Here is a 26,239-nt window from a genome sequence, read left to right on the forward strand (position 1 = left end):
TGTTCTGTGGTGGCTGCATAAAAGGTTTAGACTAGTCTTACAAGTTATTTAATCATCAATATCTTTTTTTTCTTTAAGACTGGTCATAACCGGTCAGATATATAAACACCTAGTAATTTGAATCTGAAAAATAAGACTCATTCGGACCCCTCTTGGCTAACTGCTAGTTGTTCTTAACATAGTAACTACATTTATGTAACATGTAAGTCATTTATGAAGTAAACATCATATTTCTGACCTGTTGCATTAATCAAAAGCTAGGGCTCGTCCGGGATTTGAACCCGGGACCTCTCGCACCCTAAGCGAGAATCATACCCCTAGACCAACGAGCCTCTACAACGTCTCACAAAAGTTTAAGGCAGAACGCGATTTTCTTATCACCAACATTTTATCAAAATGAATAGTTACAGCAATTTATGTATTCTCTCAAAAAAATTTTTTTTTTCTTAAGAAATCTCTTCTCTAATTTCACAATAATCAGTTATCTCATTACTTCCAGTTTTCAAAACAAACTCTGAAACCCAACTCCACCTTAAAAGCCGAGACCAAACCGATTAACACCACACACTGTCTGAGTTAGTACCACAGTTACAGCTGAGTGTAGCATTTGTCTCGAATTCATAAACGAGATGTGACTGGAATTTGTTCACTTATTTAGTTCCCTGTCTGCAAAGTGCCAAAAGTTCAGGTGACGTCACCATCCACAGCTGCACGCGACCCTCTGCTGCAGACGTGGCGCGAGCTCGAGCGGAAGGGTTGCGCGAGCGCGACTGTCAGCAGAACTGGTAAGAAGGGACGAGCCTATGAATTAACGCTAACTTTATTTCAGAAGAAATAACACGAGTTGCATTTCAGCGTTATGCTTGTATTTATAGAGTACTTTCATTTGTCGCGTTTGCTGTTATTCTTTTGCATCTAGTTATTTAGGTTATATTCGTTTGCAACTGTCGCTTTTGAAGTGCTTGCAGAGTATATTTAAAATACTCAAACATTCTTCAAATAAATAAGTTACAATAAAAAAGTCAAATATAACGGGGAAACGAATAAACGAATTGTAAGCAAACAAGGGCGTTTGATTTGAGCAAGTATAAATGCAGTCTTTGAGACATGCATTGTAACTGCATGCGTCTTATTGTATAGAAACTGTAACGTGTGACCTGAGATTTATAATCTGCTTTACATACAGTTTCTGTACATGTGTGCTCATTTACTGAGCGTCTATTTATTTACAAACTAAAACTTGGATGTTGCTGTACGTGTATAAAATAGCCGCTAGGTGGCGCTACAATCCGCTTTAAACAAAGGCGCTTAACAGCGCGACACCATTCAGGGACAGCGCTGGTGCTCTATAATGTGTCTGAATGCTGTTCTGTGTCAAAGCTTTTCTGTTCACACACACGTGAACACCTATAAATGGGTTTTACTGCTTTAATAGTATACTCAAGATATGTATTAATAAAATATATTAATAATATATCTCACAAGCGTCCTGGGCTTTATACAGAGATGATGAAGAGTTGCTAAACCCAAATCTAAAACTAACCATAAGACAAAACTTTGACATGATTACATTAAAAACAAAATATGCTGTAGCTGAATTATAAGCCTTACTTGCACATGTATGTGTGTAGGCTATTCACATTATGTCCAAAGCTATAGTGTATATTTGACCAACCTGACTGCAAATTGTTCTCTTGGAAATGCCAGAAATCAAAATATCCCAAAGAAATCCTAATGGAATTCCTGGTGTAATTTGGAGGCAATGGAATGAAAAATGATTCTACTAATACTTAAATAAGATCCTGCTAGGTAAAAATTGATTGATTCCAAATTATTATAGAAATTATATTAGCAACCCATTAGCATTACTCTCCTAAATAATACTCAGTTATTTTGTATGCACTACGACAAGTAAATTTATAGCAGCATTTTTGAGAAATGAGTCTCTGAGCATCATATTTTTATAATGCGACTTGATATTTCACAAGAGCAAGATCATTTTTCTTTTCACTATTTTCCTAATCGTCTGTGTCAGATCAATTCCAGTTATTTTGCAAACCTTAGTCAGAGCTCAGCTGTCTCAGCATTTAGTCAGAAGTTAGTTTGTTGTCAATCACAGCCAGTCATGGCCAGCTGTTTGCATTGCCTCTCATTACACTTTGTTTGTTTACCTATTTTTTATCAGAGCACCATGTCGCAAGATGAGACCGTGGAGGACCTCATTACAAAACATCCCCCTTCCCTCCAGCCGACTGCCTCTGATGAAACTGCCACCGTAGCTGCAGCCAATACAGATGAAGTCCTGTCTATATCACAACTCTCACTAGACACATCAGTCCCTGACATAACCAATGTGGCTGCAGAAGAGCACGGTACAACCAAAGGTGTTGAAGAGATGCAGGTCCACCCATCAGAACAAAAACCTGAGGGTCAGGTGACTGAATGTGTGGATTCGGTGAGCTTGGATCCAGATGTTACACAGGAAGAAGCACAGGGAACAGAGGTACATTTAATAGGGTTGATCTGTGTTTGTGCCATGCAATAAAACCCATAACATATTTTATTTGTTTGTGTATTTTGTGATTGCTATTCGGCTGTGTGGATGTTATCAGCCCCTGGATGAGTCTAAAATTAAAGGCTGGAGTAGTTGGGGCTCCTGGGGAAAGTCACTTCTGACCACTGCTACATCCACTGTGGGTAAGTCACCATAGTAAACCAAACAAACAGTAGATCCTGCCACAGTTAACTGTTAGATAACACTGTCACAAAGAGACTATCTATCTATCTATCTATCTATCTATCTATCTATCTATCTATCTATCTATCTATCTATCTATCTATCTATCTATCTATCTATCTATCTATCTATCTATCTATCTATCTATCTATCTATCTATCTATCTATCTATGTCTGTCTCTTTTACTGTCTGTCTAAATCACTCATCAATGTACATTTTGACATTTTAAATGTTGATGTAACACAGATCAAATTTTGTTGCAAGCATGTATAGTAAACAGCAAAAATACATATGACATTCAATTTCATTCTCGTTTGAGGCACTTAACCACTAAGTTTCCAAATTTGATATAAAAATATTGTACCTTTCAAAAGCTTAGAATTGATAATGATTTGATTTGAGTCATATTTGATCAAAAATACATTAAAAACAGTAATATTGTGAAATATTATTACAATTTAAAGTAATATTTTTCTGTTTTAATTTATTTTAAAAAGTACTTTATTCCTGTGATGGCAAAACTAAATTTCCATCAGCCATTACTTTAATCTTTAGTGGCACTTGAGAAAACATTACTTCATTACAAAACTTCAGAAATTATTATATATAAATTAATATACTGCTGATTTGGTGCTCGGTATTATGAATGTGCAAAATAGTTGGTCTGTTCAATGTTTTTGCGAAAAAAGTGATTTTTTTAACGGAGTGTCTATTTACACTTTTACCTTGTTGGCAAAGGCTATTTACACTAAGTTTGCCCACTAACGTGTGATTGGGTTAGTCAACCCTAAAAAATAGACCCTAATTCAGCATAGGTTTCAGTGGCATAGATGGTAAGGCGCATGCTTTTTGATGCGATCAACCGGAGTTCAAGTCTGCCTTTTGCCAAACTTTTTTTCTCCCGTTTCAAATCTCATATCGCATCAGAAAGGCATTTATTGTCAATAAAAATAGGAAAATAAGGAAATAATCAAAAAGTTGAAAATTTTTAATAATTTGAATTAAAACTATAATTTACACTCAATACGTTATTTTTGCATTCTGTTTTATAATGTACTACAATACTGAGGTGCAGATAATTGCCACTAATTGCAATAAGTAGTATAAATAGCAGAAAATCTTGCTATTTTAACATAGTGTAAAAAGAATCTATAGCTATTTGCACTTAGTGTAAATAGCATATCGTTAAAAAATACTGCTATTTTCACTTGTTGTAAATAGAATCCATCGCTATTTGCACTTAGTGTAGATAGTATCTATCACTAAAAAAAAATGCTATTTGCACATACTGCCTTTTTTTAAATACAGTTTTTCTCAGTCGCTTTGGTGCATTTTTCAGATCAGAAATGAATTTTTCAAAACTACTTGTTCAACCTCCACATCATCTAGTCACTTGTGCACATCATAAAAGCAGTTTACAAATTGCGATTGCTTTGCTACATTCATGCAACTGATTATGTACATTTGTCTGCGGTTTCCTACATTTTCAGTTGCTAATATCATGTTGCTCAAAATATATTATATAGTTCTCTGTGCTATAGTCTTTCCCCTCAAAACATCTGAGAGATCTATATAATACATTTTGAGCAACATGACATAAGCAATTGATAATGTAGGAAACAGCAGAGAATTGTACATAATCATTTGCATGGATGTACCAAAGCATTTGCAACTTGTTCAAAGAAATGAGAAACTGCTTTTTTTGATGTGCACAAGTGACACAATGATGTGAAGATTGAACAGGTAGTTTTGAGAATTTCAATTCTGATCTGAGAAATGTACCAAAGCGACTGAGAAAAACTGTAATCAATATCCCACATACAGTCATGTGTAAATTTGTACTTTTGAAAGGATATATGGCATACATAAGAAGCGCAGCCTTCTGCATTTCAGTACAGTACAGTAACTGTCATCCAAACTGTTGCCATAGTTTACATCAGGTAACACTAACAGAGTGCACTGTTATATTGACAATATGACTAAGCATTTTGACTATCTTGTTTGTGAACGATGACACAAGGACTTTTCATTCTCATGCCACTGATATGTTCATTGACATACTTACTTTTGAGAGATGAACTAAAGCTTTTGAGTAAGTTACAGGCTTTTGCAGGTAATCTATTGTGTAGTGCTGTTTGTACAAATTGTTTTGAGAAATGCACATACTTCTTTGCAAATATTAAGGATGATTCGAGAAATGCACCAAAGTGACTGAGAAAAACTGTAATTCTTTTATTTATAGAAAGTTCAGCTTTTTCTAAAATTAAAAATATTTTGTAACATTATAAATGTATTTATTGTTATTTTTGATTAATTTAATGCATCCTTGCAGAATAAAAGTATTAATTTCTTTAAAAAAAATCTTACTGATCCCAAACTTTTGAACAGAAGAGTCTCTTTTTTTTATTTTGCAACGGTCTCTCCAATGATCAGAGTTGTTATTCATGCAGTTAGTGGAACCAAGATGAAGCGATTTAGTGCATTACTGTATGCATGTTTTCTTTTTAAATATATATATTTATATATCATTCGTTTATTCATGTATGTATTTTTAGGCTGTGTGAGACAAAAAAACAAAAACAAAGAGACTGTGGTGATTTACAGCACATCATAGGCTGCATACAGAACAAGTACTTGCAAAATAATTTTGTATTAGTTACCATTAATATAAAAACACATGCGAGGTATAATACTAAGTGCTGACTTCTAAATGCAGAAAGTGCTATTGTCTGCTCATTGTGTCATAGTAGATATTATTGTAAACACAGTTGTGTGAACAATAGATCAGATCAAAATCTGATCTATGCATTTGCTCTTGCAGGTAAATGCAGCCCTAACGTTGAGTTTTTTATATCTTTGATTGTGTCTAGGTCAAGGGTTAAGCTCTGTAAAAGAGAAAGCAGGTGTGGCATTACGAATCCGTCAGAGCTCATCATGTGAGGAGGCAGAAGAGGCTCATGAGCATTCTGGGACAGAGATGGCAGAACACATTCATTCAGAGGAGGTGCACAGAGGAGTCCTGTCAACCATCAGCAGTGCTGTTCAAAACACTGTGAGTCTGCACATATGTAACACACATCATTAGCCTTACCATGATTTACCATGATTACTGACATGTAACAAAACCAGCAGCTACACTTGATGAATCTGGAGATGCATTTGAGATCCGCTTGTGATTGAATCACCTAAGATGAATGAATGTTTCTTGTCCCTTCATTGTAGAAATTAATTATTTTTTTTCCCTCTTGCTTTATTAGGGAAAGTCAGTAATAACAGGAGGTCTTGATGCTTTGGAGTTCATTGGAAAGAAGACCATGAATGTCTTGGCAGAGAGTGACCCAGGTTTTAAAAAGACCAAAATACTAATGCAGAGAACTGTCTCTCTGTCTCAGGTAAGATGGTCAACAAATGCTCAAATAATAGTGTTGTTACCAGCACAGTGCCTACAACCATCTTACCTCGGATACTAGAAGATACAGTTGGAAAATTCTGCCATATTTTCAGTGTATGTTTGTGTGGCACTTATCTGCTGTATGTGCTTATGTCTGCAGATGTTAAAAGAAGCGAAGGAAAAGGAGAGAGAGAGACTGAGCAGTCAGATGGTCACAGAACCAACCGCCCACTATGGGATCTTGTTTGATGATTACCAAGGCTTGTCTCATCTTGAGGCACTGGAGATACTTTCCAATGAGAGTGAAGGGAGGGTTAGTAACATGCACCATTTGCATTTACCCATAATCCATTTTACAGGTTTATTTTGCACTAATGATCAACTGACTGTACAGTTATCCCACTATTACACAGCTACTTATCAGATAAATAAACAAATGGACATGAAATATTAATATGAATTTAAATGTGTGAAGAAAAGGACTATTGAGTGATACTATTGACATGAAACTAGCATAAACAAACCTTCGTGTGTGGTCAGGCATTTTTTTTAAAGCAAGGATGCATTCAATTCATCAAAAGAGACAATAAAGACTTAATTTGTTAAAAAAATTCTGTTCAAATAAAGCAACTTCAGTTTGAGAGTAACTGTTTTCAACATTGATGGTAGAAATAAGAAATGTTTCTTGAACGCCAAATCGTCATATTAGAATGATTTCTGAAGGATCATGTGATATTGAAGACTAGAGTAGTGGTTGCAGAAAAAATTTGTCATCACAGGAATAAGTTACATTTTAGAGTTTAATTTATAATAATATTTCAGAATATTACTGTTTTTACTGTATTTTTGATCAAATAAATGCAGCATATCTAATAAGTTAGACATGAAATCCTTCACCTTTTCTTCTTTTCTTCATGTATCTCTCCTCATTTCAGGTGCAGGAATTCTTGTCCACTTTGGAGGAGGAAGATTTGGAAGTTATGAAGAAGGAGCTGATTGCAATTAAAGAGATCTTCATTACTCACGAGGAGGAGGAACCTGATGCTGCCTCAGGGGAAAACGGTGAACTTTATTCACAAATTCAGTGTTCCACTCCTCTCTGTGAGTCTTCAAATGCCAAAACATATTTAGACAAATCTAGATCACAGTCAAATCCGGACCACAATCAAGATACTGTGCTTGATAAATCTGTATTACAATTTATGCATTAATGTAGATTAATCAAGGTAAAACCTCACATTCACACCTTTATTTTTAAAATCCAATCATAGATTTTGTGTTCAGTTGAATAATAAATAATTATTATGGCTGTGAAATGATTTTGTACTCTATAATTCTGGTTGAAATTACCAAGTTTTGGAAAACCTAATATTAGCACATCTCAATGAACAAACATTGATTTGATATGACAGGCGACTCAGTCAGAGCACTATAAATATTTCAGTCCTCCACATTTTTGCCCTTGGGTATTACATTTACGTGATCTGTCTGTTTCAGCTGCTGATGGAGAGGAGTTTGTCAGTGTTCTTACTGAGCTACTCTTTGAGCTCCATGTTGCTGCAACTCCAGACAAACTGAACAAAGTACACACACACACACACACTGCATATCCACATGTAACATGAATGTGTACCTACACTCTCCAGCACACACATATGTTATTCACAAGCATAAAAACTAATTATACAGTGTGTCCTGCAGGCCCGTATAAAAGCTCATGATTGGGTGCGAGAAGCAGAGCAATCCCGGGAAGATGTCAAAAATGTTACAGAGGAATTAAGGGAAGAGAGCTCCACCACTTGCCCTGCTCCAGAAAAGGAGGAAGAGAAAGAAGAAGAAAAGAAAGAGAAGGGAAAAGAGGGAGAGAATGAGGAAAATAATGCAAAGGACGGAAACTCGAATGTTGCTGAGGTGAGAAATGCCTTCAGTGTGTTACCATATCTGAACTATGTGTGTGTGTATATATATATGTATGTATGTATATATGTATATATATACATATGTGTGTGTGTGTGTATGAACAGAGAATGATGAATAGAATTTTTAAAAGCATTTATTTGAAATATAATTGTAAAAGGCCAAATGTATTAATTTCTTTCTTTCAGAAAATACCATTTGTATGACATAATGAAATACCATAATTACATAACTTTTTAAAAAAATATATATATCTTATGCTCACCAAGGCTGCATTTATTTGATTAAAAATACAGTAAAAACAGTACTTTGGTGAAAAAATATTACAATCTAAAATAACCGTTTTTGTTCTATTCTAGTATATTTTAAAATGTATTTTATTCCCATAATGCCAAAGCGGAATTACTAGTAGCTACAACTCCAGTCTCCAGTGTCACATGATCCTTAAGAAATCATTCTAATATTCTGTGTATAAATGTGTCTGTTTGTGTGTGTAGAAGATATATCTGTCGTCAGTGGGCAGTCTTGCTGAGGTGACCGCTCGTAGTATAGAACAGCTACACAAAGTGGCCGAGTTGATTTTACACGGACAAGAGCTGGAGAAGCCAGCCAGCCAACAGGCCAGTATACTGGTCAGGTGAGTTCCTCAGTCATTTCCATAAGACGTTATAAGACCGATCTTTTTATTAGATGTTAGTGACTGTTGTGTATGCTCAGGTTAACCAGTGCCATGTGTAAGGAGGTCAGATGCCTGGCTCGAAAGTTCTCGGACACATTACTGGCTGCAGGGGTGAGTCTGACTCTGAGTTCATTCTGAACTGACCCTTTTTAATTTTTTAATGCCCGTTCATAGTCTTATTCTGAATGATGTATCAGTTGATGTTATTGCGAAGAAAACAATAATTAGCCTTCTTCTTTTATCAAAAGCTCAGCCTCTGTAATGACTTTACTTTTTCAGATGATGTCACTAAGTGTTTCATTTTTTTATCCCTCCAACCACCTGTCGCATTTCATGAACCAATCAATTCCTGATTGATATTCCAACTTACATTTTTTTTTTTTTTGAAAATGTGGCATAACACAGTGAGAATTACAGAACATACAAAAGTTTGTCAAAACAAAATCATGACAGAAATTTTAAGTGTGAAATTTGACAATAGTGTACGTTTCCAGCGCATTAACTTAATGCACATTCATTTGATGCTAGAAAGAAGTTTATACAATCTTTATTTTGCAGGACAGGTCAACGTTGCCCTCTTGTGGTTTGGGAACATTTCTGTTGCATTGTTTTAATTTTGTTGTACCTTGGACCAGATTTACTAAATGGGGCGTGAGACCACAATCCTAAAAAAGCGCCAATGAGGGTGGAAAATTCTGCGAGGGATTTACTGACAGTGTGCAAATGAAAGAACACAGCCAGCTCATTTCCATAAAGACCAAGAGCAACTGTAACAGCCATGTCACATTACCCAAAATATGGGTAACCAAACGGTTGCTGGTCCCCATTGACGTCCATATTATGAAAAAAAATAATAAAAATACAATGGAAGTCAATTGGGATCAGATGTGTGTGAACTATTAAAATGCAGTTTTGTTAATTGAAATGTATTTGTGATTGTTCCAAAAATATATACTATATATATATACTGTTATACTATTATATATATAGAATGTGTATACTGTTGTTTTTAGTAAAAAGTATACAATTTTTGTGCTGAAGTTTAGAATTAACATCCTTATTTTTTCTGTCTCTCTATTTTTTGACCCTATAGAGTCAGAGAAAAGCAGAAGAAGTAAATCCTCTAGTGGACAGTGTGAGGCTGGAGGTAAAACTGAATGTGATATTTTTTTCATAATGCACAGTTAAGAAATGAGGAGACTGTGATAGGGGATTTGATGATGATAATTATAATGCCTGTAGTTATGATAATGATGACCCTTCATCGCTACACTGTATGTCTTGTTTCCTCAGGGGTGTAATAGCACTACCTACATCCACAATGCATTCCAGCTGCTGTTGCCTGTTCTTCAGGTCTCGCACATCCAGACCAGCAGAACTGCGGCCAAGCCAGCCCCAGAAGCAGCATCCACAGAGTAGTGCCTGTATTCTATTTGTGTGTGTTTCTGTCTGTATCTGTGGTTTGTGTTTAGGTATGTTGCATCAATATGAGAGCTTACACCAAAAAGTGCAATTCTAGTCTATATATAGACTCTTATAATGAGATAATTAGGAAAATAAGATTGAAACTCCTAACTTATTTAGGAAAGCTGCTTATGTATAATTTTTTTTTAAAGTTATGTTACAAACAAATTAAGATTATTAAGCATGTGTTGTATTGTCTGAGCAGATTTGGAGGTCTACAACTGCCATTCACTTAAATTAATCAATCACTCTTACACCGTTACCAGTTTTTGTTTTGAATAAAATGAACCAAGAACATAATCTGTAATATAAATAATAGGAAACTAAAGACTGAAATTCCCAGTGCTGTGTGTTTTTATTGTTTTATTGTAATGTTTCACATTAGTGTTGCCATGCTGCTTGCTAAATGGATGTTGGCGAATCATGCACTATGGTTTATGTTTTCAGCCCAGTCATAGAAATCTTCCCTCTCAACAGCAAGATGACCCCCCAAAAGGGAATGGTTTTGCAGGTGGTGGGCACTGACAACTGCTCTCTCCTTATAATTCCTGACTGATCCATTGTGTTCATTTTCTGGAGCAGTGTATATTGCTTGGTCACTATGGTTGTGTCCAAGCGATGGGGCTGTAGAACAGGATACTTATTTAATTCAATATCAGTTCTAGAACTCCTAATGCCACTTACAGCCACTTTAACATGATGTTTATCTATGGAGAAAGCATGATGAAGCGTGATGATAAAGTGACTCTGCTCTCTCAGATTTAAAGGGTTAAAGCTCCACATCTTCTTCATGAACAGAACATGATAAGTTGTTTTGATGATGCAGGCAAGCTAGACATGGAAAAAAGAGAATGGAGAAAGGTGTAAAGTGACAAACACTTCAAATGAATGCTTCTGAACTGCTTAGCTCATTAATAAGAGACTGGAAACATGGTCACTGTGGTTCACAGTGGCCCTGTGCTGCCAGATGTTGGAGCTGATGTGATTTTTTAAACTCTGCAAAAAGAACATTATTTATTAAAAATGTATCTTGAGGAATTCTATTACCATGGCAACATCAGATTGCCAGGAGGCCATCTGTAGTGTAATTTATTCTGCCCTGAGCAACATACTGGCATCAAAGATCTAGCGATCATCATCAATGTGACTGGATGAGACATTATGCAAGATTCAAAGACTGTTTCGGGCTATACTGGAAAGAACTATAGTGACATCAAAATACTAAGAGTATACCATCATCAAACATCACACAGTGTTACATCAGCTTATGAATGAGGAAATGAGAGAGGACATCTTTTTGAAGTATTAATTTGCTTTGTAAAGTCTCCACTTACATTGAATTTTAAGCATACAAATGTTATGTTTAATATTCTAAACACATGCAATGCTTGAGGGTTTTGACTTTTGGAGCATTTTTTTTTATCCAAAATAATACATTATTTCTATTATAAAGAGGAAAACTATACTGATATTTATTTATAATTTTAATTTTTATGTAGATATATTTACCTTCCGTTGTTACAGAGGCATTACAGTGCTCATCTTCATTTTGCTCTAATTCATCTAGTGAGGTCTCTGGAAACAAGTCAATCCATAAAAATATTTCAAAATATTAAAACATCACACAATCCATTTCTTTCTCTACTTTAAAGTTAACCTGTATGTAAGATCATTTACAGCAAAATGAGAAGTGTAAAATTTGATTATAATTGTCATTTGTGTGTATTGGAATGTTTATTCAATGCTAGTTGAATCTGAAATTAGGCCCTATTGTGTTTGTATTTTGATTTGTTTATTGAAAGAATATGTAAATGTGTTTTGTGTCCCATTCATACCTGTAATCTCATAGATTGTTGACAAACCTAAAACATTAGAGACAATTATAAAAAACAAAAAATTACACACATACCATGAATAGATAAGGAAATATACAAATATACTGTATAAGACACCAGATACAATCTCATCCAGTATATACTGGATCCAACTATCTACAAACACATACTCTTTTTGATAGTATGTGATAATTTGTGTGTGTAATAGTTCAACTAAGAGTGAAAAATTCTTCCAGGGAACAGAAAATAAGTATTCATTGCAGAATGTCTGCTATTGCATTTAATAAAACTGAATGGTGACCACAGCCCATAAAATGGCACACAAAGCTATCATATGGCTTTCATATCATATCGTATCATATCATATCATATCTAGCCATCATATCATTAAAAAACAACAACCTTGCTACGTGTAGCCTACTGCGTAACGCTAACTGAGACTTACATATCATTGCTCTTTTGTTGATTTTGATTGCTTCCATTGTCCTCATTTGTAAGTCGCTTTGCATAAAAGCATCTGCTAAATGATAATGTAAATGTAATGTAATATGGCTCCAGAAGAGTCACATATGTGACCCTGGACCACAAAACCAGTCTTAAGTCGCTGGGGTATATTTGTAGCAATAGCCAAAAATACATTGTATCTGTCAAAATGATAGATTTTTCTTTTATGCCAAAAAACATTAGGACATTAAATAAAGATCATGTTCCATGAAGATATTTTGTAAATGTTCCTACTGTAAATATATCAAAATTTCATTTTTGATTAGTAATATGCATTGCTAAGAACTTCATTTGGACAACTTTAAAGGCGATTTTCTCAATATTTAGATTTTTTTGCACCTTCAGATTTTCAAATAGTTGTATCTCGGGCCAAATATTGTCCTAACCTAGCAAACCATGCATCAATGGAAAGATTATTTATTCAGCTTTCAGATGATGTATAAATCTCAATTTCGAAAAATTTACCCTTGGTTTTGTGGTCCAGGGTCACATATGTGCTTTTAAGTCTCTTTTAAAGCTTGCCGTTCTCTGAACCCCATCCACTTTCATTATATGGAAATGAAGTAGCATGAACATTCGCAAAAACTTCTTTATTTAAATCCCACAGAAGAAAGTAAGTCAAACTGGTTGGAACAGCATGAGGTGAGTACATGATGACAGAATTTTCATCATGAGTGCCATCATGAGTTGCTTTTCGGGAGTCTGCCACCATTACAGACACTTTAATTATTGTACTATGTCACACTATATAAAAAATACCCAATAACTTACTTCTCTTGTATGTGAGGTCAGCTACCTTCAGAAGGTTTTCTGAGAAAGTGTAGATTGAGAGTTAGTGGTCTGGAGAATTTCTATTCGAGTAAGGAAACTCAGTGCTAGTTAAAGATGTAACGGTTCTTTACAGCATTGTGATAAAGCACAGATCTCTTCTGGGTAAAAAGAGTGCAGTATGATAGAACAGGTTGTTTCCTTTATCCAGTTCTATTGTTTTTGTGGTCATGCTCCATGGCAATACCATGGTATATCATGGCTGCTTTGAAATAATCTGTATTGTGTAAAGCGCTAAATAAAGTAACTTGACTTGATTAAGTTTTTGAAGATCCTTGGAGGAGCATTTAAATATCATATTTATATTATTATGAATGTGGCAATCACTCAGTGCCATGTTACCATGGTACCTGACATGGTACTTTTTTGTAATTTATTTATTTGCACAAAATATGAATGATTGCTTTAACAAGGACACTTGCTTACCACTTATTCTGCACATTGCTATGGACACTGCAGGGACAGCACTCATTACTGAAAGTAAAAATGAGAGAATTGATTAGCACAATTATAGAAAAACTTTGCAGCTCTATAAACTTGTCAGTGTTACTCACAATTTTCTTTTTGTTTACTGAGCTCTTTGAGCTGATGTCCACGGGCTGAAACTGGCACAGATGCAACCAAACAGGAATTTCCTAAAGTGAGAAGACCAAAATGAGATGCACACATCATTCTCAATTATATAGTAATTATGGATTCCAAGTTGAAAATATCTGTTGTGCCTGACTAGATTTGTTTTGTAGAAGTGATACTCACGTTTTCTGCTCTTAAAGATTAGGTTGCCCACACTCAATAGGGTTACCACAACCACAGTCAGTACCAGAGCCAACCATACTGAAGTAATCACACACCACCGGCCACCTAACAACAAGAAAAGTGAAGTACAATAGCAACAGAAAACTTAAAAGAGAGTGCAGCGTAACACATAAATGAAACATGAAGAATCAATACAGCATGTTTACAATACACTTAAACACCAGGCACACCAAGTTTACACTATTCCCTTGTCTTGCCAAGTTCATTTAACACGTCCATTAACTCAAATAACCTCGTCTGGAAGTGTGCTGTCTGAAAGGATTTGTGGTTTTGGATAAGTCAAACACTGACTAGACTTGCTTGATATTTTGCTATAATATATTTATCAAAAGTTAGGTTGAATTATGAAGTCCTGCTGTTTCCTTCCATGCCTGAATCAATAGACAGGATAAAAGACAGACTCAGCTCTCCTTCAGAAGGAATTTATGAGAGATGTGGAGAGACTTGAGTGAAAATAAATCACAGTGTAGAAGTACTGTATGTGTTGCGAAAAAATATATACAGTATATATATATACAGGTCCTTCTCAAAAATAAGCATATTGTGATAAAGTTCATTATTTTCTGTAATGTACTGATAAACATTAGACTTTCATATATTTTAGATTCATTACAACACAACTGAAGTAGTTCAAGCCTTTTATTGTTTTAATATTGATGATTTTGGCATACAGCTCATGAAAACCCAAAATCTCAAAAAATTAGCATATTTAATCCGACCAATAAAAGAAGTGTTTTTAATACAAAAAAAAAAGTCAACCTTCAAATAATTATGTTCAGTTATGCACTCAATACTTGGTCGGGAATCCTTTTGCAGAAATGACTGCTTCAATGCGGCGTGGCATGGAGGCAATCAGCCTGTGGCACTGCTGAGGTGTTATGGAGGCCCAGGATGCTTCGATAGCGGCCTTAAGCTCATCCAGAGTGTTGGGTCTTGCGTCTCTCAACTTTCTCTTCACAATATCCCACAGATTCTCTATGGGGTTCAGGTCAGGAGAGTTGGCAGGCCAATTGAGCACAGTAATACCATGGTCAGTAAACCATTTACCAGTGGTTTTGGCACTGTGAGCAGGTGCCAGGTCATGCTGAAAAATGAAATCTTCATCTCCATAAAGCTTTTCAGCAGATGGAAGCATGAAGTGCTCCAAAATCTCCTGATAGCTAGCTGCATTGACCCTGCCCTTGATAAAACACAGTGGACCAACACCAGCATCACTGACTGTGGGTACTTGACACTGGACTTCAGGCATTTTGGCATTTCCCTCTCCCCAGTCTTCCTCCAGACTCTGGCACCTTGATTTCCGAATGACATGCAAAATTTGCTTTCATCCGAAAAAAGTACTTTGGACCACTGAGCAACAGTCCAGTGCTGCTTCTCTGTAGCCCAGGTCAGGCGCTTCTGCCGCTGTTTCTGGTTCAAAAGTGGCTTGACCTGGGGAATGCGGCACCTGTAGCCCATTTCCTGCACACGCCTGTACACGGTGGCTCTGGATGTTTCTACTCCAGACTCAGTCCACTGCTTCCGCAGGTCCCCCAAGGTCTGGAATCGGTCCTTCTCCACAATCTTCCTCAGGGTCCGGTCACCTCTTCTCGTTGTGCTGCGTTTTCTGCCACACTTTTTCCTTCCCACAGACTTCCCACTGAGGTGCCTTGATACAGCACTCTGGGAACAGCCTATTCGTTCAGAAATTTCTTTCTGTGTCTTACCCTCTTGCTTGAGGGTGTCAATGATGGCCTTCTGGACAGCAGTCAGGTCGGCAGTCTTACCCATGATTGCGGTTTTGAGTCATGAACCAGGCTGGGAGTTTTTAAAAGCCTCAGGAATCTTTTGCAGGTGTTTAGAGTTAATTAGTTGATTCAGATGATTAGGTTAATAGCTCGTTTAGAGAACCTTTTCATGATATGCTAATTTTTTGAGATAGGAATTTTGGGTTTTCATGAGCTGTATGCAAAAACCATCAATATTAAAACAATAAAAGGCTTGAACTACTTCAGTTGTGTTGTAATGAATCTAAAATATATGAAAGTCTAATGTTTATCAGTACATTACAGAAAATAATGAACTTTATCACAATATGCTAATTTTTTGAGAAGGACCTGTATATATATATATATATACAGGTCCTATAGAAGTATTTATATATATATAGTACAGTATTTGATACATATCGAAAAATATGTTGTAATGGTTGAAATTAAAATATTTTCTAAATGATTTATTCAAATGTATTTTATTATTATTATTGTTATTATTATTCACATTACACTCTATTTGTCCTTGAATCAGTTCTTATGATCCGTTCTTATTTTTGACCCTGGACCACAAAGCTTAAGTCTTAAGTCACATGGGTAGCAATAGCCAACAATACATTGTATTGGTCAGAATTATCCATTTTTCTTTTATGCCAAAAATCATTAGGATATTAAGTAAAGATTATTTACTTAATATTGATGTTCCATTAAGATATTTTGTAATATATAATCAAAACTTAATAGGGAAGTCGTGGCCTAATGGTTAGAGAGTTGGACTCGTAATCCAAAGGTTGCGGGTTCGAGTCTCGGGCCGGCAGGGATTGTAGGTGGGGGGAGTGAATGTCCAGCGCTCTCTTCACCTTCAATACCACGACTGAGGTGCCCTTGAGCAAGGCACCGAACCCCCAACTGCTCCCCAGGCGCTGCAGCATAAATGGCTGCCCACTGCTCCGGGTGTGTGTTCACAGTGTGTGTGTGTTCACTGCTGTGTGTGTGCACTTTGGATGGGTTAAATGCAGAGCACAAATTCTGAGTATAGGTCATCATACTTGGCCGTATGTCACGTCACTTTAATTTTTGATTAGTAATATGCATTGCTTTAAAGGACAACTTTAAAGGCGATTTTCTCAATATTTAGATTTTTTTGCACCCTCAGATTCCAGATTTTCAAATAGTTGTATCTCGGTCAAATATTGTCTTATCCTATCAAACCATACATCAATGGAGCGCTTATTTATTCAGTTTTCATATGACGTATAAATCTCAATTTCGAAAATATGACCCTTATGACTGGTTTTGTGGTCCGGGGTCACATTTGTGCTTCATTCTGCAGGCAAGTCTTAGTGTTCAGATAATACTAATAGTAATACATAATAGTAATACATTTAGATAGACTGAAAACAAGGAATATAATTGTATTTTAAATGATTAAGGTTAGGCTTCTTGTCTTCTGTTTTGTGTGTAGCATGGCATTGTGGCAGATAACATTTTTCTGACAGTTTCTCACCTTTTCTTGTTTGGGTCACTGGTAATGCGGCAGATCTTGCTGCTTCATTGTTCTCCTGGTAGTAAAAGAGGAAACTGCTGCTGGCTGGTTGACACTTCAGCTCATCTGCAGAAGCTGTTGCTTGGAAAGACAGTGTAGTTGTTTTGAGCGAAAAGGCAGTTGGGTTCGCAGAAGTAGTGTTTTTTAAAATGGAGGTGTCTTGTGTTGGAGGGCTGGTGTTTTTTTCTTGCATGGATATGTTCAGATCTGGACATTTGCTGTTGTCTGGTGGGAGGTAGCAATAGAACAGTCTCTGGTCGTTTTGGAGTCCAGTGTATAGATCAGTGTTGTTGAGAAACGCAAACTCGCTAATGTTCCATCCAGAGAGATTGCCTGCATTCATTGTCAGCAGCACCATCACAAGCTCTTCTATGAAATGTACAACAAGCACACAGTTTGCATAAATATGCAGCAGTAATAATCAAACATGAATTCATAATACACAACTATCTCACCTGACTGTAAGGTATTGTTGTAGAGAAGCTGCAGATCCATTTCAGTCTTACACAGATACCAGCCTTCAGAACGTGTGTGTTGACTGCTGGCATTTATCATTTCTGTCACACATGGAGGGTCAGATGCAGCACATACCTGTGCATCACTTTTAGGCATGCAAGGGTCAAAGGGCTCACAGAAAAACTCAATTTGTGATATGTCTGAGAACCAAAAAAAAAGAGATGCTCTTAAGATTTTAAGAAGTTAAAACACATTACATTTAAAATACATTATAGCAAAGAAAAGGAAAATAATTTTTAAACCCATGTGCCCAACATTTAAACCCATTTAAACCTAACATTTAAACCTCATTTTGTGGACAAACGTTTGTTAAATATTAATAAGCCTATGTATTTTTTTATTATTATAAATATTCATTTTTAATTTAAAACAAAAAAAATATAAACAAAAAACAATATTAAAACATTATTCCTATAACTAGCTATATTTTATTTTTTAGTAATTTAATTCCATTAGGCTTTTTTTTCTTAAATATGATTTCAGGACAGTTGTATCACACTGACATTTCGGTTTCTTTTTTCTCATTTTAATTTGAAAATTAAAAACACTTTTGTCATAGTATAGGTGTATTCAAGTCATATATGTATGAATTTTTACATTTATTTTTATAATTTTTTAATGAGATCATTGACCTATTTATCATCTGACATCCTTTGTTTGCCTAGCAGTATTAAAAACAACGCATCACTTACAAGCTCCACAAACACTAAAAGAAAAGATTTTTAAGTTTTTAAAGTTGCTCTTCCTGTTTCTCAAACACCAGAGTGCTTTTCTGTTGATGTTGTTAAATTAGAGTGACATTTCCTGTCTGAAAGTTACAACACAACACACCAACTTAACATAGCATGTATATCAAAAGTACAAAGTGAGCATGATAGTCTAAAACACTGAACACAAATATGTATTGGTATAGGCTATGTGCATATTTGTGCACACAGAATCCAAAGACACACACACGCGCACACACGCGCACACACACACACACACACACACACACACTTAGTGGTTTTTAACCTCTTACCATACCATGTCCAGACCACATTGATGTAGTCACTGGAGTGAATGCCAACTGTTTTATCCCAATTTAAACTTTGACATACAAAAGGTAACATTGCACATACCTCATAGTGTATCTCTAAAAGACATCTAAAAAGACTGTCAATCATACAAACATTTAACACATTTTGCACTTAATGCACGTGCTCTCACAAACCCACACCGCTACCCCATTTCCCTCACTCATGCTTGCCCAAAGACCCCAATCCATCTTACTCCACTCTTTTTACTTACTTGGGAAAAACTCTGGTAGACACAAGATGAAGGTGATAAAGAAGAGGATGCTGAGTTTGAAGGCACCAGATCTTGTCATGGTAAAAGACAGTGTGACAGAAGCTCCTCTGTAAGGTCACCTAACCTCTGAACTTGCTGACCACACATTGGAAGTCTCATACAACCTCACACCTCACCTTCGGCTTTTCCGATTCCACTTTTAGTTTAAAACAAGCCTACGTATTTAACACACAGACTTTTTTAGCGTTTCTCCTTCATGACTAACATGACTAAGTCTCGATTACATAGACGAAATGCTTTACCACTTCCTGGCTGTCTTCCTGTTTTGTGTAATTTTGAAAACAGAAAGAGCAAAGAAAGACTTTTCAGTTTGTTAATGCGTTTGCTTGTCTCATAAGGATTCAAATAATTTTAGACATTATTTACTACGGTTACGGTTTTAGTTGTATTATAAGATTATAAATTAAATATAAATTAATTATTGATATTATTATATTATATTACATTATATTATATTAATTATTTTATATTATATTATACAACCCGAATTCCGGAAATGTTGGGGCGTTTTTTTAAATGTGAATAAAATGAAAACTAAAAGACTTTCAAATCACATGAGCCAATATTTTATTCACAATAGAACATAGAGAATATAACAAATGTTTAAACAGAGAAATTTTACATTTTTATCCACTAAATGAGCTCATTTCAAATTTGATGCCTGCTACAGGTCTCAAAAAAAGTTGGCACGGGGGCAACAAAGGGCTGAAAAAGCAAGACATTTTGAAAAGATTCAGCTGGGAGACCATCTAGCAACTCATTAAGTTAGTTGACGTCAGGTCTGTAACATGATTAGCTATAAAAGGAATCTCTCTCTCTCTCATTTCCTTTAATAAATCTATTTTACACTAGGTACAAAAAAGTGAAACACTCAGCACCGTTTGGACAAAAATGTTCCCATTGAAACCCACTAAAACTGCTATTTTTAATCGCAGTGCCGTTTAACTGTAAAATTATGCAATTTTTGTTAATAGGCTTTCATTCTGTTGGCAAGGCTTCAAAATTAATTTTTTTTACTATTTTCTTACCAGATGGTGCCATTTTTTTCAGGTTTGGTCTATAAAGGGTCTATAAAGCAAATACGTGCTTTATTATTTTCTGCTTCAGCATGTTATAGAGTCAATTGGAAAATAATGCAGCTATAATTGTGTGGGTGTGTTGGTATAGATGTCAGAGTGTGGTTTTTATGTGTGTCATTAAAACAATTGTGTGTGTGTACGTGTGTGTTCTTGTAAAAATTGAGAGAGAGAAACTGTAAATCACAAATTCAACCACTGTGTGCACCAGCGGAGTTTTGCTGGCATCTAATGGGGAAAATTTGGTACTGCCCCAAATAAAATTTTACTGAAAGCTCATTTTTTGAGATATCAACCTCAAATTTGAAACACAGCTTGTTTAGATTTATGGCTTTGATTTTCTAGCAGGTTTTGAGTTCAACATGTTTCATATATAAAATATTCATAAAATAAAATATTGTTCATAAATCATTTTCATAAACTTAAACCTGTATAATTTTTTTTTGGTTTCTTTTTTAAACTGTTTTTACTTCAACAATAATCTGCCATGGGTCTTCTTTAAAATGAGACCAAACTTAAATCTGTGCTCCCAATTTTTATGACCGTTTTTTTGACATGGACATTTTTGTCCACTACGGACCTAAGTGTAACTTTTTTTTTTTATTGCTGCACAAGGGCTAAACAAGTTCATTCTGACCTAGAAAGCTCTTAAAACTACATTCCGTGACTCAAAAACAGTATAATTTATAAAATTATAGTGGATTTGGGCATCTGCTGTGAAAAATACCGCAAGCGGAGTGAAACATAAAAGTGGTTGGAGTTCTGTTATCATTAGAATATCGAAACTCCTCTTAGCCAATCACATACAAGGACCAGAAAGAACTGTTGAATGAATAAATAAATAAAATAAATAAATATCTTACATGCTATTAATTTTTTATATATTATTTTAGCAGCAAGTTGACCTATGAATTTTTTCTTTTTAATCTGTTGACAGCCCCAAATTTTTAAGATAGTTTATTTTTAACTGGTTTAACAAAGCAAAATCAGAATCTTCATAGGTACCGTCTGGCGCACACATACAAAAACTCTTGGCAGAATGAGTGTGCAAGGCTGTGTGTGACAGAGCCTGAAGCACATTCCCTCTGCAAAGCAAACATGTTTGATCAGGGACAGGAGCATCCAGTTATCGTGGCAGGGCAGGAGGAAGGTTCTCATCAGGACCCACACTGGGATTAGGAGAACTCTCAGCACCAAGCACCTTATCAGCATCATCCAGTGAGCTCACTGTAGTGGACTGCTGCTGCATTTAAACCCCTTAAGCAGTATTTGAACTTACTGTTAAAACTCACACCAAAATATGGTGGAAAACACTATAACGTTCAAAAGATTGCTTTTTAGATGCTTTTGGAAAAAGCCTAATGCTCACAAAGTCTGCATGTATTTGATAAAAAAAGAGTAAATGATAGTAATATTGTAAAATATTATTACAATCGAAAATAACTATTTGAATTTTAACATATTTTAAAATGTAGATAATTCCTTTGATCCCAAAGATGAATTTTCAGCAGCCCTATTCCAGTCTTCAGTGTCACATGATCCTTCAGAAATGATTCTAATATACTGATTTGCTGCTCAAGAAACATTTCATTACTATCAGTGTTGAAAACAGTTGTGCTACTTAATATTTTTGTAGGTTTTTGTAAAATTATGTCTTTACCATCACTTGAGTCATTAAACTAATAACCAATTAAACTAATAATTCATTTAATACATCCTTACTGAATTAAAAACCTTTTCATAATGAAATAAAAAATTAATATCAAATATCAAATATCAAAGTTATACTATAGCGTTTAACCAGTCCTTTTCATCATGTTCTTGACAACCAATATAGCATGTGAAATTTTAATATTCAATATTTTATGTCTGAAAACAGTAGTTATTATAGAAGTAACATATTGTGCTGTTTGGGTCTTTGACAAAAAGATAATTAGATTTTTTAAATCTGTTACTCAGAAGCTTCACACAATCAGTGAAATACGAGTATCTTGCTCACTGTGATATTGAGCTCAGCTCTTGTGATCTATATTAGAAACCTGTGTAATGTATTCATGATAAATCCTGATTTTTACTCATTTGCTTTCACTTCATTTTCAAATGGATGATGATACTCCCTCTGTCACCCATAATGATCTCGACTGCTACATCTACGAATGCATTATGCATGTGACTTGTCATGAGAAACAGAGTGGGGTTTTTTAAGCATATTTTGTGAGATTTTTAACAGTTTTGAAACTACTGTAGCCTATATTAAAACCAAATTGTCTGGGCAACTATTGGTACGATATCCACTAGATGGAGACACTGTCTTTCACCCCCTAAAAGTGTAGTAAAGATAAGAAGATGATTAATTATTGGTGTATGATTATTAAACAGTCGCGAGCTCCTGTCCTACCACATTAATATGATCTGTTGTCGCACAATAACACGTGCAAAAAAACTTTTAAAAAGTGCAACTTTTGTATCAATATGGGCAATTATAAGTAAACCCATACAAAATAAAGTAACTCCCCCTTAAATAAAGTTATGTGAGGTGAAAGTCCCTGTTCTACAGCGATAGTTAAGATATTTTTATATACTTCAAGAAGAAATTCTACTTAGACACGCACTGCTACAGCTTTGAGGGCTAGTCTTTACTCCACGCCTTTTCATCCAAAAGTGAATCACGCGATTATAATCAGTGTTTAAAGAGCCCGGAACTGTTTAACTACTAAATGTGCAATTTACATCCGAAATAAGCGATAAGAGCAGCTATAACCCGCCAGGTAAGAGAGCTCATTTCACGCGCTGTGATGTGGGGTTATTTTGGTTGACAGCTGAAGCCCTTCAGAAATAGTGCAGCTGCAAGTTGGCAGACAGTTATGCGGTAAAAGGGAAATGAATCAGCCCATAAACGCTTTTAAAATGCGGACTCATTCAGCAGGAAAGCACGGGGTTCAGATTGGCCTGCCGATAGTTTTTGATAGAAAAAATCGATACATAATGAACTAAAAGTTATTTCATATGCACGATGCTTGGTCCGGCTATTCTGGCAAAGGAAGTATAGAGAAGTGGGTTTTGTTGATTTACTCAACAGGAAACGAAAGTGTTCTGGAAAGTACTGTAGTGTAAGTATTTTATTGTATTGTATTGGTAAATAGCCTACATAATTACATATTTATCGTAAACTACAATCACAATGGCACAATTGATCACAATAGAGCGTGGAGCACATGCACATAGTCAGTAATGAAACGCCAAAAGCTTAAATGTATTTGAGCTATTTTCGAATTTTATATAAACGTTTCTTTATGGGAAAATAGTTTAATCTGTTTTAGTATAATCTAAATCCTTTGATTCATGAAGACATGAGGCAAATCTTCTGTTTGTTAAGCTTTGGATTTCTTTTGGATTTTTCTAGTTAGATGTTAAAAAGCTAGGATAGTTGTTACTAGAATTCATGTATACATTCAGGGTCTCTGTGGACAGATTTGGATGCAGGAGACGAGGAAAAGAAAATAGATGCTTACATTCCCTACCATATACACCCACAGAAGCCCAGGTTTCCAGAGCCCTGCATGTGTTTGTATTTTTAATTAGTTTCTGACTATGACCAAGGAATAAAGATAGAACAGAGAGAGCAGAGAAACAAGAAGAATGAAGATGTGCAGCATGTCCTTGCATTTGTTTGTTTTTTGTCCTTTATTCTGTTACCCTTGTTTAAGGAGCAGTGATTCTCCTCATGTGCTGGTATCCAGGCTGTGCACTGCTAGAAAACAAAATTGGTTAAGTGTTTGTACACATTAGTGGTGGATATTTAGCTAAGTCAACATGAAATCAAAATGGACATATTTTAATGGAATATTGCAGTGCTTGTTACAAATGATTTATACATTTTATGTGCCCTTGTAAATTGTATCCCAATTTGCATACTATCTGTCCTAAATGGTATTCATAATTCACAGTATGTTGAAATGAGTATCCCAGAGGTACCTGGATGGTTAATTATTTCCAATGAAAATTTAAAGTGAAGATCCAGGCACACTCTGATGGTGAGTTACCCACAGCTCTTTGGACAAAGATTTAACAAGGCAAATAACGAGGTGGATATGCAAGATTAGCATTTTAGATAAAGGGATTTGATGAAAAATATTTGTTTAGTGTTATCCACATTTAATCTGCAACAACATTGTGAGCTTTTATGAAGATACATGTGGTCATTAACTTTTAACACATGAGGAGAGTTCTTCTTGGCTTGAAAGATACACAACTGGCAGATCAACATGCTACTTAATTGCTCTCCAATATAGTAGGAAATTAAATGAAATGTGGAGGATGTTAACTATGACAAAATGAATTGCTCACTAGGCAACAGAGTGGTCCGTTAAAGACACTATCATAACAAAGTGCTACTGTATGCCCTAACGTTTGCCTACTATTCTGCTTCACACTCAAAGACTTTACATATTCCAAGATGGTGCACTTGTATTACTCTGAATGTAAGAGAGTGCAATGAACAATATGGTGGAGTAAGTCCCGTCTTCTGAATAAATCTCCAATTAGTAAAGTCATGCTCTGGTTACTTGGCTGGACTAACCTGAAATATACGCATATTTTAATGTTAACATTTATGGCACAGTTACTGTCAGATTTTGTTGCTAATTTGAAATTTGTTATTTAAATGTGAGTGTGGCAAGCAGTTTTTGAGATTTCAGGAGTTCCCCATTCAAGTAGACTTGATCTTGGGTGCTCAAAATAGTTTTTGAGAAGCTGTTTCACTCATATATATAACAATAGAGAAGAAAATATGATTGCAACTTTGGTTTCATGCTGACATTAAGCTAAGTAACTTTTTTCTGAATCTGTTCACCAAAAAGATTAATTCAGATTTGTTCACTGATTTATAGAATTTGCAATTAGTCACAATGATCTTTTCATTTCATGTACTCTGGGGCATAAACAGGCTTCCGATCATTTTTTTCACTGACCTTCTCTGCAGGAAACATTGGTACCCCAGTGCATTTGTGTGTTATGAGTGAGTCAGTGAATCATTAATTCAACTCATTCTTAAAAAAAAAAACATTTTCATACATTGAATGTTAGATTCAGTTGAGCTGTCCTCTCTGTCCTGTGCACATAGAGGTCCATGGTGTTCTCAGTCTGGAGTAGAACCTTGACTAGTCCACACAAAGCCCAGAGCTGGACCTCACTGAACACCTTTGGGATGATTTGGAATGCAGACTGCAAGCCAAGGCCCATCAGCGCTTGTCTTTACTGTGTGTGAATTGGAACAAATCCCCGCTGCCATGTTCCAACATAGTGGAAAGCCTTTACAGAGAAGTGGAAGCTCCAGCAGTTAAGGAAAGAAGAACTTCTTATTAATGCCATTGGTTCTGAAATTAAATGTCAAGCATATGGGCACAGTATTTGGGTGTCCACGTGTTTAACCATATGTTAATAGCAATCTAATCTTTCAAACTGTTCTCCTGTCATCCTCTGAGCTCCTCTGGATTTGTTGATTTCTCTCTGTGTCTGTCTGTGAAAAGAGACATTAATAAGTCATAGCAGATGAATTATGGATTGAAGTGAATTCAGCCTTGGAAGTTCTATATAAAGGATGGACTGCTGGATTATTACATCATTGCGAAATGTGTTTGTAGAACGTGAATTGAAAACGTCCATGTAAAAAAGATTTGAAGTCTACACAGCATTCTTTATTTTTAAAAATTGTGTTACTGAAATTAAAATCAAGTTAAAAAAAGCTTAGAATGCTTCTAAGAAGCATGCATCAGTGATCACAATTTCACAATGTTTAAAAGTTTGGGGTCTGTAAATAGTTTTTTATG

The 26,239-nt window shown here is 35.4% G+C and overlaps 2 protein-coding genes across 3 annotated transcripts; one reads left to right on the top strand and one right to left on the bottom strand.

Moving 5' to 3' along the window:
- Positions 1 to 534: 534 nt before the first annotated feature.
- Positions 535 to 10,534, top strand: fam114a1 (family with sequence similarity 114 member A1). Of its 2 annotated transcripts, none has more exons than XM_079422285.1 (13): positions 535 to 785; positions 2,186 to 2,503; positions 2,613 to 2,697; positions 5,609 to 5,790; positions 5,996 to 6,130; positions 6,290 to 6,442; positions 7,065 to 7,191; positions 7,627 to 7,712; positions 7,831 to 8,040; positions 8,544 to 8,683; positions 8,764 to 8,836; positions 9,819 to 9,872; positions 10,019 to 10,534. In XM_079422285.1, the coding sequence occupies exons 2-13, from the start codon at positions 2,192 to 2,194 to the stop codon at positions 10,142 to 10,144; spliced, it is 1,683 nt and encodes a 560-aa protein (XP_079278411.1). In that variant the 5' UTR covers positions 535 to 785; positions 2,186 to 2,191; the 3' UTR covers positions 10,145 to 10,534. The 2 variants fall into 2 exon arrangements, with proteins under 2 accessions (XP_079278411.1, XP_079278410.1); XM_079422284.1 differs by having other exon boundaries at positions 553 to 785; positions 7,065 to 7,230.
- On the bottom strand, positions 10,528 to 19,606 carry LOC306873183 (uncharacterized protein). The gene is made up of 10 exons (XM_079422286.1): positions 19,276 to 19,606; positions 17,925 to 18,125; positions 17,431 to 17,838; positions 14,113 to 14,217; positions 13,911 to 13,991; positions 13,783 to 13,830; positions 13,300 to 13,338; positions 12,025 to 12,051; positions 11,699 to 11,764; positions 10,528 to 11,020 (listed from the first exon to the last, which is right to left on the bottom strand). Exons 1-10 carry the CDS (start codon positions 19,352 to 19,354, stop codon positions 10,959 to 10,961), a joined length of 1,116 nt encoding a protein of 371 aa, XP_079278412.1. The 5' UTR covers positions 19,355 to 19,606; the 3' UTR covers positions 10,528 to 10,958.
- Positions 19,607 to 26,239: the final 6,633 nt, after the last annotated feature.

Source organism: Barbus barbus (genome assembly GCF_936440315.1).
Source record: "Barbus barbus genome assembly, chromosome: 7".
NCBI lineage: Eukaryota > Metazoa > Chordata > Actinopteri > Cypriniformes > Cyprinidae > Barbus > Barbus barbus.